The sequence below is a fragment of the Chenopodium quinoa genome, unplaced genomic scaffold (genome assembly GCF_001683475.1).
Source record: "Chenopodium quinoa cultivar QQ74 unplaced genomic scaffold, ASM168347v1, whole genome shotgun sequence".
NCBI lineage: Eukaryota > Viridiplantae > Streptophyta > Magnoliopsida > Caryophyllales > Amaranthaceae > Chenopodium > Chenopodium quinoa.
The window spans coordinates 2,935,227-2,951,646 of record NW_018743510.1 but is presented as its reverse complement, the minus strand read 5'-3'; the positions used below and the strand labels follow the sequence as shown (position 1 = coordinate 2,951,646).

At 33.0% G+C, this 16,420-nt stretch overlaps 1 protein-coding gene and 1 pseudogene across 3 annotated transcripts; both read right to left on the bottom strand.

Annotated features, from left to right (window-relative positions):
• Positions 1–13: 13 nt before the first annotated feature.
• LOC110739727 lies at positions 14–7,195 on the bottom strand (annotated as a pseudogene).
• A 3,137-nt stretch (positions 7,196–10,332) lies between these two features.
• LOC110739726 (probable inactive purple acid phosphatase 27) lies at positions 10,333–15,671 on the bottom strand. Of its 3 annotated transcripts, XM_021920195.1 has the most exons (11): positions 14,137–15,671; positions 13,844–13,916; positions 13,520–13,642; positions 13,307–13,402; positions 12,775–12,904; positions 12,487–12,568; positions 12,226–12,361; positions 11,874–12,079; positions 11,634–11,759; positions 11,206–11,515; positions 10,333–11,121 (listed from the first exon to the last, which is right to left on the bottom strand). In XM_021920195.1, the coding sequence occupies exons 1-11, from the start codon at positions 14,319–14,321 to the stop codon at positions 10,810–10,812; spliced, it is 1,779 nt and encodes a 592-aa protein (XP_021775887.1). In that variant the 5' UTR covers positions 14,322–15,671; the 3' UTR covers positions 10,333–10,809. The 3 variants fall into 3 exon arrangements, with proteins under 3 accessions (XP_021775887.1, XP_021775888.1, XP_021775889.1); XM_021920196.1 differs by lacking the exon at positions 13,307–13,402; XM_021920197.1 differs by lacking the exons at positions 13,307–13,402; positions 13,520–13,642; positions 13,844–13,916 and having other exon boundaries at positions 10,335–11,121; positions 15,383–15,454.
• Positions 15,672–16,420: the final 749 nt, after the last annotated feature.

The following is a 16,420-nucleotide window of genomic DNA, read 5'->3' as shown; positions in this document are numbered from 1 at the left end:
AAAGTCATGGAAATATAAATGAAAGTATAAAACCATTGAAAAAGGTCCAAAACAATTTTCCTTAATTAATTGAATGTGATGTCAAAGTCTTAGGCTAATTGGCTCTCTTCCCATTTCATCAATCCAATTGAATACTCATTTTCCTTTTTTCCATTTTACACATTGAATGAGGCAGTTATTGACCTTTGCCTCCTTTTTCAAGGTACAAACATTTTCCTTAATCTCTCCTAGGTTGCTAAAGTGTAAGGTTCACAACCATCATGAACACAAGCTAATACATCTTTGTAATCTCTAGAGATAGTAAAAGAATCATAGACTTTGCCATCACTACTCTTCTTGTATTCGAACAGCAAAGACGAGTGGTTATATGCTGTGAGCTTCACAAACCCATAATCATAGTCTTGGTATATACTCCACACTGTCTTTAACGAACTAAATTCCGACAAATGACTTCCTCCTCCTCCTGCGACTACATGGATTGTTCCGTTTACAACTCCTGAGTAGTGAGATTTCTCGTTGTTCACACATTGATTCTGCGTGAACCCATCATTGTTCTAATCAGTAAACAAACAATAACTACATACAATAAAACAAATGACATTGTAAAAGGCAGTTTCAGGTGGTAATACTAATACTTTGCAAAGTAAAAATCAGGTGACGAGAACAAGACAAAAATTAGCTTATTGTTTTTTTTTATCACAGATAATAAAGTCTACAATTCTAGTGATACCTGATAAATAGGGCAAACCCTTTCATAGTTATGGACATGTCCCCAGAATGCCATATCAACTTTGTACTTCTGCCATAACTTTTGAAGGTCACTTCTACCCATTGGCTCTTCGAAAGATCCCTCTAGGCCGTACCATGAATTCGAAGAGTATCCTAGGGGTTTATGGCCTGCAAATATAAGGCAAGGCTGTTTGTGCCTATTTGCTGATGCAAGGCATTCTTCCAGGAATTTGTATTGTTCAGTGCCTTCTCTCCAATCATGTTCTGTATCTGCTATGCAGAAATGGAACATTCCATAATCTGCTGAGTACCTATATATATGTATATGCATTGTTGGTGAGCGAGTGTTCCATTACAACTGATTACAGGAAATTTCGTCGTTTGTACTTACCAAAACTTGGCTCTATTTTTAGCAGGAACATAAAACTCTGTTTCTGCAGGAACACCACATTCACCTCCTGAGTGATCAGTTTGGTAAAATGACCCTGAATCTGGTGAATCGCGCTCATGATTACCATTGATAAAAAATAGCTATAAGCGTTAGCATAGTATAGATATTTCTAAACTTTACAGAACATTTATCAAATAATATTATTACTAAAAATAAACAAAATCTGTTTTTAAGAATAGATTAAACCTTGCCACCATAAAGGGTACAACTGATGCTATTGGCTCTACTTGTGTAGTGTATTGATCCCATTGAGAGATGTATTCGTTGGCATATGGCATGTCCCCTATCAAAAAGACGGCATCAATGTTGTCAATATCATTAACTAGCTGGTCTGTGGTGTTTAACGATCCTGGTTGGTAATCTGCGTACTCATTTGATCCATCTCGTTCAGCCTAAAAGAAGCAAAAATTGATTTCAGGCACTGCAGCCTGCAGCCTGCAAATTTATATGTTGCTTACATAGTACTGTCTTGATGGGTAGATTCAAAACATCTAACCAACTTTTTGTATATTGTATAAATGTAATACCTTCCCCATGTCACCGAAAATAACAACACGTTGTAAAGAGCTTTGTCCAGGATATGGAGATGATTTGAATTGATACTTCTTGCTCTAAACATATGTACCATTATTTAAGAGATGACCAAGCCTATATGTATATCTGGAAAACATACAATCAATAACATATATAAGGATCAAAGTCGTTATGAATGTATTATTAATCATTAGTCACGACAAGCATGCTAGTGTATACTAAACCAATGTTTATTTGCATACTTGATATTGGGCCACAGATCTTTCAAGAAGCTAGTGTGAACGAATCCAGGATCACGCCAACCGACAGTTCTTGCAGGTGCAGCTACATGATTGCCAAAGACACTTCTTATACAATTATTTTGTGAAATTTAACAATATTGATTAAGCATTCACTTTATGAAAGAGATTTTGAAATGTTTGCAGTTTCCAGGTAAATTAATATAAAGATATACTGAAATTATAAGTGAAGAAGAACCATACCACACATTTGGTTACGAGTAAATGTCAGAGTTCCTGCTGGTGATCGCGTAGTGTGAGCACCAGGCATACCCCACTCAACAAAAGGAATTGCTTCATCTATGTCATAGCCGCTTGTCCATGTTACTGTCATCTGCATAATTACAAGAATCATAGTTAAATCTTGCATTCTGGTAAAGATTTAGTACATTATTTTGCAATCTGGTAAGGGTTTAGTACATTATTTTGCACCAAAAACTATAGGAAAATGAATTTCACATAACAATATCTTTCAAAAAATTTAATATTCTACTGATTCATGTTATAGTCTCTCTGATGAAATTAAAGAAATAACAGAATACTATTTTCTACATCAGACATTTATCATACTATTTTAGGATATCCGAATAATAGTCACCATTTTTTAGAATAGTACACAATGGTCTATGTGATTTTTTAACAAGTAAATGATGATACGAATATAACACGAATGTAACTTAGAAGTATAAACATACCACATCCCATGTTTCTCCGAGAGCAAGTCGTGGATAGACAGGGGCTTTAGGATTTGCAAACGAAATGGTGTTCGATACTGCGACTAGCTTTGGCTACAACATTGAACACATAACATCAATATACATAGTAGCAATAATATAACTATATTATCCAAAATTGAGAAAACTTACACTAGATAATCCACCAGAAAATAATGCAAATGAAAAATCAGTTCGTTGATTGATCAATTGAAACTTTAAAGTGGTTGTTCCAGAATTTGTATATTCTGAATTCGAGTGATTTGCATACTGGTACTGAATTTCAATAATAACAATAAAAAAATTAAATTAATCTAAATTTGATATGAACTAAAATGTCATTTGATTTATATTTTACTAACCTTAATGGGTGCAGTGCAAATAAAAGGTTTTAGAACTCTTGAGTTACCAACTTCTTCACAATTTGCAGATGCACTGCTCATGTTAAAAAATAAATATAATCATTAAGCTCAAAAGATGAGAATGCTTTTGGAATTTCAATACATGTTAATCTCAAAGAGTATGTAGTTTATATGTTTCATCTTACATTTAAAACAAATTAAATTTTGTAAAATACATAAATACTCTATAGTATATTCCGAAAAATACAAGGTTATTTCCTTGATAAACAAAATATGTTTATCAAATGGCAAAACTGTAAATAAATCAACAATTTTTTAATAAAATGGGACCTCATAATAGTTGATTTATTTACAAATATGCCATGATGACTAGAAAATGGACCCACAATAGTTGATTTATTTACCTATATGTCATGATGACTAGCAAAATTGTTGATTTATTTACCATTTTGCCATTTAATAAACGAAATTTGTTGAAGCCGAGATGCACACTCTTGTGATGTCGCCTTCAATTTTTTTTTCTTTAAAGATGAGAACATTCCGCTTTTCGAACTCATCAATCATCAACCAAGCAGGAACATCATTCTTTTCGAACCTGCAAAATTAACATTACAACGAGAACGTCTTTTCTTCTTAAACTCGTTGTATTTTGGTTAATGATTACATATTATAGGATCAGGATTCCCATCCTCATGCCAGTAAAACAGGAATGCATCAAATGTGTCATAGTAGTCATCTCTGCTTCTGTAACAATGCCCCAAATTTGAAGGGCTTGTTTGTGTACCCTATTATAACACAAGGACCCTTAAAGTTACAGCAGTTGTAGAAGTTTATTGCATTAAATCCATCAATGCTTGCTCTATAACAGCATTTCAGTTCTTTTCCTGCCAGTTAATATTCCCCCAATAATAGTAAAAAGACTGAGCATGATTGACTTATTGTTAATACACATGGATTCAAATTCAATAATATGAAATGGGAACTTAATATGATGAATTATTGTAGAATTTTTAAAATAAAAAAATAATGCACTTTTGTTTTGAGGATAAAAAAGATAAGAGGAAAAGAGGATACCATTTAAAAATGTTTTGGAGACCAGAGAAGGTGCGAAGGGAAGATCAATGTCATGGTACTTAGGTTGTGGTTTCTCATCAACTTTTGACTTTCCGATGTTCCATCCAAATAAGCTCCTTGGGCTTCCTCTCCACCTGTGGAATACAGTGTTTGAAACACAACAAGCCATTAATATTTCCAAATACTCAATTGACCACCCATTTTTATTCTTAGTTGTATTTGTATAACAAAAATATCTTATCTTCATGTGTTTGTTATTTATTTTGTCATTGTACACTTGTAACAAAACCTTGGTGGCTTTGTCCTAAGTCTTGTAGAAGATCATAGTAGTATAAATATGTGTGCATGAGCACAACAATGGATATCCAGAAATTAATTGTGATAAGCTCAGGCTTGTTTTGGGAGAGTGCCTTCTTCTCGAACAGAAGGAAAAACCATTGTATAGTTGGTTAATAGCTAACTTTACAAATATCTGGGCAACATTTGTTGTTCTTCCATTTTTATATACTTGAGTAATCGGATTTCCAGTAGCAGAATCTAGTTCCTAGCACACATGTAATAAGTTGGCAAACTCAATAAAGTAAAGAATACAGAAATAACACTCTATGTCAGTAATTGGAAATGGCAATTATCTTGTTAATCGTGTTTCTTACTTGGATAGAACCAAGAACATAGACTATGGAATAATGTCGACCATGTATAATCATGCCAGCCAACATTGCAAGTGGGATTGTAAGCGACATACCCAAAGTTGCAACTAGAGGAGTTGTCCAAACAACAGATAATGCCCTGAAAAGAATAGTTGGATTATTATGTTATGACTTATGAGTGAACTAAAAAGATGAACCGTTTATTAAAAGGATTTGGAAAAGGATGACTAAATACCAAAAGTAATCAGAGAGAACACTTCCAATTAGTCCATTTGCAAGAACAACCTCGTCTGTTTTAGCAGAGTGAGGAATAGTGAACTTTGGTTCAATCCCAAAAATTGTTAATTGGTTCAATCCCAAAAAATGTTAATGGCCACACTGAAAGACAAATAGAAAAATAAATGTTATTCAACCAAAAAAGCAAATTAAATATAGCTGGTGGATCAACTTATTAGTCACATTTTATCATTTTGTGGTGCTGAAATGGTGAGGAGTAGAAATAATCAAACAATACCATAGATTCACCAAATAAAGAGTCCTTATTTTTCCACAAAATTTGACACATGTTCCTACATCGGATTATGTTATTTTCTACTTTTAATAGCAGCCCTATGTATTTCATATGTAGTTAGCTCTTCTCGCTTTAAATGGTATAATCAAATTACACAGTTGTTCTTTACAGCTTTTATTTCTCCCATTGCCCTCCAAAAGTCTCTATTCTTTTTGTTCACTACTTGAATGTGTCATCCATACACCTTACCACAAATAGGTAGCAAAGCAACTACACGCCAGACATGCAATATAACATTAATTGAAAAGCCATAATTATCAGATAGATACACCAAGTTCAGAGGAAATTTCGCATAATTAAATTAATTTACTGCATAATGGGATTGAAAACAAATCATAATCATAAATTGCTTGATGAAGTACTAAAATCAAGCAACAATCAACTAACATATTTGTGTCGTAAAAGTTTACTGCAGAGTATTAATTTTGCTACATGTATTTATGTACACACTACTAAAACTATCAACTTTATTTAATACCATATCTTCTCTTTTCAAATTAATGTAAATAAGTGATACAGTGAAAACTTAATACATAATGTACAAAAATTTTATATAATCTAGAAGATTATAATCTTACTCGTCACAGTAACATATTCACCCACAGTAACATAGCATCAATAAACCATCAAAAATCCCAATTCACCCAAATCAACCAAAAAAATGCCCAATTTCCACAACATTAACACTCTTTTTAAATATGCATGCATTGTCATAAAATGATTCAAAAACATCAAAATCGCATAATTAATTTCATCGGATCATCCAAACCAGCAACAATTTCACATAAAATTAACACAAAAATCCTTTAACCTAAGAAAATACAAAATTGACACAAAAATTATAAAAAAGCAAAATAAAATTCACAGAAAAATCAAAAGAATCACCAAAAAAAATTAAAAATAATTACCTGACCTTTAACCTTGAGATTGATATGAGTAAATTGATCAGGAGCAGGCTTCTTATCTTCATTAAAAGCGTTGTTACCTCCATTGTTGTTGGTATCAGTTTCTCAAGCCATCTTCAACAAATTTCGAACAATGTTACATAAATTAAACCCAAAATTTCAAAGCATTTAACATGAATAATTGGACCAAAAGACCAAAATATAACGCAAAGCTAAATAACCCAGAAACCCTAACCTCGAATTTATGATTTTTGGTTCGAAATTGATTCAAATTTGTTGTTGTTAAGACGCACGCACATCGAATTGATTCAAAATAGACGCACCCAGAAACCCTAACCTCCAATATTGTAGATTTAAGAAATAGACGGCGGCGGCGATGATGGTCGTCCTTGGTACGAATTGACGCTGATTTTCGAAGGAGGGCAGCAGGTCGTTCAAGGCCGATTTCTTCATTAGATTAGGGTTTGTTTGAGGAGAGAGGAGATAGAATAGAGAGATAAGAAGGAAGAGGGGAAACAGAAAGAACGAAGAGGGGAAATAGAAAGAAGGAAAAATTGACGGTGGCGGCGATGGTGGTTGTGCTTGGTTCTAATGACACCAATTTCGGACAGAGAAGGAGAAGGAGATCGAAAGAGAGAAGAAAGGAAAGGGAAAGTGGCAGTTATGGAGAAGGAGATCGAAGGAGAGAGAAGGAGTTTGAGGAAAGTGCTGAGAGAAAGCTCAAAAGCCCCTTCAATGGAGAATTTCAAGTACGCTTTAATGGAGGAGAGAGATAGGCAGATGAGAGAGGAGGAAACAAGAAATGAAAGAGAAAGAAAGAGCATATATACAGACCGGGTTTTTTTTTATTTAACAAAAGCTTTCGCACCGGTTCGAACCGAACCAGTGCGATTAACTCATTTTTCGCACCGGTTTGGTTAGAACCGGTGCGAAAAATCTTTCCCTCCCCCGCCTATTTTTTTTTTGCACCGGTTTTTAAAAACTGATGCGCATTTAGCGGTGCTCATTTAAGTTTTTCTACTATTGTATTTTGACGTAGAAAGGATAACCATTAGCTTTGGTTTTTGTGTCCTTTCGTATTGCGTTCTCAAAATCTCTCGGCTTGCTCTTCCGTCCTCGATCACATCTCAAATATCGATACGGCCGACCATCTCTGGTTTTGTTGTAAGACGATTTAACCAAAATAAATCCCAGATTTATGGAAACAGCATCCGCCCATTTAACTGCACCATCAAATGTTGGAAATAACGTGTCGGTGACAAAATTCACACTATAATTCACACCATCACCGCCGTCTTCAAACTCCAAATCCTATAAAAATAAAAGAAAACACACAAAATTCTCCAACATTAACTAATATCACAACATTAACTAATATTAACTAACATCAACTAACACTACCATTAACTAATATCACAACATTAACTAATATTAACTAACATTAACTAATATCACAAAAATAACTAATATTAACTAACATCAACTAAGACTAACATTAACTAATATTAACTAACAGCACTAACACTAACATTAACTAATATCACAACATTAACTAATATTAACTAACATTAACTAATATCACAAAAATAACTAATATTAACTAATAATACTAATACTAATTACTCAAATTATCACAAAAATAATAATAATCACAATAAAAATTATAATTATCATACAAAGATTATAATAATAAATTTGATTAATTGGTTTCAAAAAAAATGATTAGATTAATAAATCAATAAAATACAAAAAAAAAATGACTTCCGCCTAAAAAATCAGGATTCTTCTAGATGGATCCGCCTAAAATTTCCGGATCCATCATGGAAGATCCGGAAATTCTACACACCCGCCTAGAATCTCTGGATCTTCTATGGTTGATATATTGACTTCTATAAAGATATTTTGCTGTTGTCAAACAAAAAAAAAAGATATTTTGTTTTAACCCACAGTAAAATAAAATAAAGTTGTTTATGGGGAAGAAACAAACATGAATTATCAATTTAAAAATAAAGTTGTTTGAGGGGAAGATACAAACATAAATTATCAATTTGATGACATTATGTAAAAACAAAGTGTTATCAAGACTTTTAAGGACTACTTTCACATTATTTGTCACCCCTAAAATAAAATTAGCTTAGCAAAAGTATGATACATGTTATTTGTGATTGTAAGGCCTTGTTTAGTTCAACTTATTTTTACTTATTTCAAAAAAAATAAGTTCAAATTAGATCAGAAAAAATAAGTTCAGATCAGAACTTCGTTTTATGTGCGGTTTTTTATCGCTAAATATTCTTAATTTCGTAATGAAAAAAATTGTGAAAATTACATATTAATAAAGTATACATTATTACGAATCTAACAAGATCCCACTTGATATATTTTTTCCTTATAGATTATCGTACACTTAAGGTCAAAGTTTGGTCAAATCAGACAATCAGATCAGATTAGATCAGACCAGATCAGACCAAATCAGACCAGATCAGTAAAAATAAGGTGAACCAAACAAGGCCTAACACCTCAACCTCTTTCATTTTGTTAGCTATATGCTTAGTCGCTCATTAATCTTATACTTACTATTCAATTTATAACTAAACAATTTTGGTTAAGAATGATCAAATAGAACTTATTACAGTACTACACATACATTCCTTCCACATATGATCGACACATTGCTGCAAGTTCTAATTCACCCTATTATAAGTTGTAACGCCCAGATTTCGTCTATTCTTGGCTCATGGCCTGGACAAATAATTTACAAGATCTATGCGCAATTGCGCACTCATGTGTAAAATTACTTTACAACCTAACCAAGAATATATAAATTCAATCTTTATAGTAAAGTGCACCTAATATTTAACATTTCTTAATTTCATATAGCAATATAAAACATGTGGTATCATTGTGTATTTTATTAGTTACCTTTTTTTTTAGCAAATATCATGTTTTCGTAGTTATGCTTTTCATTACCAATTTTTAGAGATTAAAAAAAAAAAAAAAACAAAAAAAAAACTATGCTATTGATATGGTCATGAACTCATGAGTCATGAAACCAATATAATATACCCTCTTCGTTTCTCGATAATTGATATGGTCAAACTTGACACACATGTTATTGCACTATTTTGATCTTATACTTTGTATAATTAAACATTAGTAAATATATTAAAAAATTTAATATTATAAAACTTTATACAAATACTTATTTAACAATATAATTTATTATTATATTCGTTTTTTATACGTTAATAAAAAAAATATTAATGGTCAAAATGAGTATATAAATAGTGAAAAAGTCAAACGTTTTAATTATTTAGAAAAGGAGAGATTATATTCGAGTTATTATATTCGAGTTATTATATTCAGTCATCTGAACTTATTAATTCAATTCATCATAATCAGTTGATCACTCTTTATCATTTTCAACGCTATTGATTATCGGATATTTAATATGGAAAGCGATATTCGTTCCATTGTCCAAATTTTCCAAGTACATAATAAAGCTTGCTAAATAAAAGAAAGAGTGCAACTAGGCGCATAGCTGCTATTTATTTGGGATGCATATAGGAAGGTTAACTGATAAATTCACTTAATTTTTGTGATTTTTTAATGCTACAGTGGTATTTTTAATGTACTATTATACTTACAGTGGTATTTTTAATGTACTATTATACATATATTTTATACTACTAGAGTATAAGTTGTTTTAATAGTACTATTTATAGTCATTATAGGTAACAGTGGTGCAATATTTGTAACACCAAAAAAAAAAAAAAAAAAAAAAAATCCCACTCTTTTATCTTATAGCTGTGTAAATAACAGTTATGCGCCAATACTTAACCTATACATCTAAAAGACTAAAAGTAGCAATTTAGCATGAAACACGAGGGTGCTTTTCTTTTCTAGCAATCGACCAAAGTGGGCATCTACTTGATCTCTTTGACAAAAGCTACAGTGTAATAATAATCAAAGTAAAGTTTGATGTTTTTGCAATAATGTATATTCACAAACCATGATGCTTATGACTAATGATTATCAATAAAGTAAATCTAACAATTATTTACAAATACCATGTCAATTTTTTAGGCCCACAATATAATCCAAAGTATTACAAATCAAATGTCTAGGCTGTCACTACTTTGGTGAAAAGTCTTACAAAGTATGAGCACCATTTATTACTGGCTATCAAACGGGCTATTATAGCTTTGTCAAAGTAAAATACATAAGTTTTACCAAAGTGAGGCATAAGCAAGTACATTAAGAATATACTTTAATTTGTGATTTTTATTCCTGGACGTTTAATTGTGATGCTTTGTTTTTCCTACCTAAAATGTTTATTGATGCAAGAATATATCTACATAGATTGACTCACGGGCCAGCTACAAAAGCACATTACAAAGTGGTCGAAGTGAAATCATATTTCTTCCATCTAAAATTGTTCGTCACATTGATAGTGTAATATGATTATCCTTATATACGAACAACCAACTATGTACTGAGGGGATTCTTGTCTAGCTCACTTTTGTCCAAGACTTTTTCCTCATCTTAACTAGCCAATGTATACGGTGCACAACTATCATGGACACAAGACAGGACATCTTTGTAATCTCTAGATATAGTGAAGGAATCATAAACCTTGCCATCACTGCTCTTCTTGTACTCGAATTTTAGATGCGAGTAGTTGTATGCAGTGAGCTTCACAAATCCAAAATCGTAGTCTCTGTAAATACTCCAGACAGTTTTTATTGGACTAAATTCGTTCAAGTGAGCGCCGCCTCCACCAGCAACAACGTGAATGGTACCATTTACCACACCTGAGTAATGAGATGTCTGATCTTTGCTCTTCACACATTGATTCTGCACTCACCAAATTACCGAAATTTTAAAATGGAGTATTCTTAAGTGTTTGCAGTTATGTGATATTGAACAAGAATTACATACCTGATATATAGGGCATGTTCGCTCATAATTATGGACATGACCCCAAAATGCAATATCAACCCTGTACTTCTGCCATAGTCTTTGTAGGTCATCTCTACCCATGGGCTCTTCGAAAGAGCCTTCTTGGCCAAACCATTTATTAGAGGAGTAACCGAGGGGGCGATGACCAGCAAAGATCAGCCAAGGTTGTTTATGCCTATTTACTGATGCTAGGCATTCCTCAAGGAATTTGTATTGTTCAGTGCCGGCCCTCCAATCGTGCTCAGTGTCAGCTATGCAGAAGTGGAACATTCCGTAATCTGCTGAGTACCTGTATGAGTGCATAAGAAGTGTCATTGTTGTTGCCAGACTAACTTTATTTCAGTCTTTCAAATGACTTGAAAAGGCCATATCTTGTGTGACAAAGCCATTTCTATTTTTTGACATACCAAAATTTTGCCCTGTTTTTAGCAGGAACATAGAATGTTGTTTCTGCAGGAACACCACATTCACCACCTGAGTCATTATTTGCATAAAATGATCCTGAATCTGGTGAATCGCGTTCATGATTTCCACTGAAAAACAGTCAGTTACTAAACAAATTAGCGTTCTTTCATGTATGTTCATGTACACTACCTTTTTTTCACATGACAAATCATACAAAGATTCAATTGATACAGAACACAAACCTTGCAACCATAAAGGGTACAGCGGATGCAATAGGCTCTACTTGTGCAGTGAATTGATCCCACTGTGAGACATATCCATTGGCGTAAGGCAAGTCTCCAATAAGGAAAACAGCATCAATGTTGTCAATATCTTTGATGAGTTGATCTGTGGTATTCAATGCTCCTGGTTGGTAGTTAGCATACTCATTTGATCCATCTCGTTCTCCCTAAGACAGGAAATATGCAGTTAATTCAATCTTCGATCAAACTTCAACATAACTTCTCAAGTACAGCAGGAGGAAGGTATCCACCATACCTGACAGTTATCCCTATGCTATATACTTTATGTTTACATTGAACTAATCTATTGTACCTTTCCCATGTCACCAAAGATAACAACACGTTGTAATGAGCTCTCTCCGGGAACTGGAGGGGATTTGAACTTATACTTTTTGCTCCAAACATATGAACCATCAGATATTATGAGATGGCCCATCCTATAGGTGTATCTGAAGAATAATCAATGAACATAGTTATTTGTGAAGGTGAGAGCTGATAGTGGTATTTTACCTTAGCTTTTACGAGTTTTAGTATTATAACTCAGCTGAAGTGAATATCACTCATCAGTTCTTACACTGTGTTTGGCCACAAATCCCTTAGAAAGCTAGTGTGTATAAATCCAGGATCACGCCATCCAACAGTGCGTGCAGGTGAACCTTCACATTTACAACCAAATAACTCCGTAATAGTATATATGAATGCACAAATTATGAAAATGTTACAAGACAAGAAAACTCAGACAAAATCTAAATAGAAAAAGTAGAATGATAAAACATGATTAACTTATATATCAATATTAGCATGACAAAATATAAACCAAGAAGATAAAGATCAAGGTGATGTTAAAGATGAAATTGCATACCACACATTTGATTGCGAATATATGTGAAAGTTCCAGCAGGCGATTGCATGGTCGCGCCACCAGGACACCCCCACTCCACAAAAGGGACTGCTTCATCTATGTTATAACCACTTGTCCATGTTACTGTCATCTGTAAAAATCACAAAGAGTGATATATAAGACAAAATTTGAGTTTTGAGATTGAAGAAATCAATTACAGTACAGGAGTGAACCATCTAAGAAATTGATACACACAAACAATAGGGATGAAAGTCACAATATGTTGTAGTACCCTATGTTACTCAAAATCGAGTATACATGTCAAACTTGGCTAATGTAATTTACTCCATCATCATTTAGGTCCAAGATAAAGTGTCAAGTGTCCATACTCATGTTGAGTGCTAAGAATCTAACATTTAAAGGCACTTGAGGAGAAATGAATAGCCCGAGTTGCCTTTAACCACCAAAAATAACTAGTATGCAACAACAATAAAGAAACAATTCTGATTGCCTGTTATATGTGCAAGAATGCAGTACGTTGATTGACACTTACTACATCCCAAGTCTCTCCCATAGCAAGGCGTGGGTAAAGCGGTGCTTTAGGATTTGGAAAAGGTGATATAGGTTTTGTGATCTTCACTAGTTTTGGCTTCAAAAATCAAATATTGATGCATCAGTATGATAGGCAAAATATCTGTCAAACCCAAAACAAAAAAATATGATAGGCAAAGTGGTAACAATTGAAAAGAGGATACTTTAAACTTACATTAGACAATCCTCCAGAAAACACTGCAAATGCGAAATCAGCTCGTTGATTGATCAATTCAAAATCCACAGTAGCTTTTCCAGTATTGAGATAATTAGGACTGGAGTAATTTACATACTTATACTGAAAGATTAAGCCTATTGTTAGCTTGTTGCCTTGTTCAACAAAAAGTATTTGGCATAATTTTGTATGAAGCCAACTTACCAATAACTTAGTTCAATGACTTTTTATGATTTTAAACTTAAACTTCTTATGCCTCTCAATAAGTTATTGGTACATATACCTCGTGTTCGTGTAAGGCTTGTAGAATTACATAATGCTAACCTTTATGGGCGTGGTGCATATGTATGGCTCCTTAACTCTTTTGTTACCAACTTCCTGACAAGATGCAGATACACTACCCAAACACACAAACCAATTATATATAGTTAAGCAGGTCTAGTCTTGTGAAAATCGAAATACCGGCTTAGGAAAAAAAAACTTGTAATCAGAGAAGATATGGCCTAAAAGACACTATTACATAGCGAGTACAGCTTTATCCTTCTTATTAGTGTTTCCGTTTTCAAACAGTATATAAGATTTTCTATCCAATTGTAGTTGGATGTTTGTTGCCTTACTTGAAATTTGAAGGGGAGAAAACTCCAACCCAATCATCCGGAGATGGATGATCAGTGTTGATATTCACCGTTGCCCTTGCTTGGCCATAAGTCTGTCTAAAGTAGCGAAAGATTAAATTTGGGAATATATTGTATATTGAGAGTACACAAAAGAAGTGTTGGACAGTCTGTTGTACAATTAACATCGTAAGCTAAGTATTGTTATAATAAAATGATTGATCAACTGCTTAATAAGATCATGTTATACAACAGAACAATTTGTAGGACAGTCGTCTGTTGTAACCATGAATATATAATTGATATGGCTCCAAGTTCTAAACTCAAGTCTAACTAATCTCAAAGCTCAGTTCGTGTAAAAATTAATACAAAAACTCAATTGAAGTTTGTTACACCTTTTTATTCCTATTCGCCTTAGTAATAAAGCTTAATTTAACAACATAACTCCAGTATAAACAGATTAGGAAGTTAGAAGTCTCCAAGTTGATTGCATTAAAAAACAGTTGAAGTAGTGCTGAGGTGAAACAATCAAATCAGTTAAGAAGGAATACTAAGTGGTTTTATGCAAAATGGTTCAATCTTCTTTTTAACTGACAATATTCTGATTCCTGATTTATTCTCTTAAACTGTGTTCGAGAAACTCTCAAACCTTCTCAAGATCTTATGAGTGTATACATCAAAGTCAGCTTCCACCCCTTCCATATATACTTGTACTACGCAGTATTAAACACAAAAGTACAGAACTTTTAACTGAAAAGGGACACTACTCCCACAATCCAGCTCATTTTAGATGCTTATAGTAGATACTACGTTTAATCGTGCTTTGCAGTCCAGCTAGCCTCTAAGCCTATGTGTGCAAATGCTAAGAGTTCCTAACAGTTCAAAGTGTACAGATAGTCATCAAAGGCCATGATGAAAACAGGACTTAATCTCAGGTTTTGACTAATAACTACAATCCTCAAGACTATAATCAACTAAGTTAGTTGGCATCTATGTTGTCCTTGTGTAACTGCTTTACCAAGTGTATTTTGCTAGTAAGGAAAAAGTTCACATAGAAACAGATACTAATTATAGAATTTTAAGCAGAATGTCCTAACATAAGAAGGTGTTATACCATTTGGACCGTCATATATTAATGTTATACAAACTAAAAAAACCAACATTATACCCAACACATGTCATAAATAAAACGTATATATGGTCAAGAATATCTCAATAGTAATTTAGAGGTTCTCAGTTGCAAAACTACCTCTTTGGTGGTTATACTTTGAACTTCATCTCCTTCATACTTTAGGACGTTCAGCTTGAGCTTCTCCTTTTCTTGAACCGGTAAATTAATTTCGGCCTCGGCCAGGGATATACGTCTACTAGGTGTTTTCTCCTCATTAAGATTAAGATTGTCAGCAGGAAAACTTGGATTAACTTGTAATTATTATTCTCCATTTTTAGGACTATTATTCCAATTTTCATTCTCTTCAATTTTCCTCGAGTTTGAGGACTTTTTTTTGTTTTAGTACACCAAGAAATATCTATTTCTTTATGAGTGTTTTGTGATCCAACGTGGTAAGAGGATAGCCATTAACATTCATTCCTACATGTGAGCCAAAAAGAAAAAACAATTTACGGGCAATGATTAGTGTCTTAGAACTTTGTCAATATCTTGTACTTTCCGGCAATATAAATGAGACATGTTTTATAGTGCAAGATTTACTCAACAGTTGTTATCATAGTTACGTGAGATCATGTTAGATTCATCATTACATATATTTTTAAAATATCAACTTTTTATAATTTTTGCTTATTTATAATGATGATATTAATGGTTGAATCTGTGTCATTAATAAACGTAACTAAAGAAATGTGTCAACTAAAAAGAAACCGATGAAGTATGTACATAATGTAGAAGTCTCATTAGACATACTTAGTTACTTATAGATAATCACACTTTAGGAATTTAATCGATCATTTTTAAACCACTTCACAAACTCATGTTGATAAGCCTCAACTTTAGGAATTAGGAATTTGGGATCTCCTGAAATAAGGTAGTTTTACTATCTTACCAAACAGCTTAAGTTCTCACAACTTTTTTCATTAGAATTAAAATTTTGATACTACATACTTCGTGTATTAGAAAAGGATAGAAAAACAAATTTGGCAATTCTAATCTATACATGGATTTAGATTCATAAATAGAATGTGGTGAAGCTGTCTAAAGCATACACAGGTTATAAACAGCCACATTTTGTTACCATAATCTGTAATATTATTAAAACACAAATGGACAACA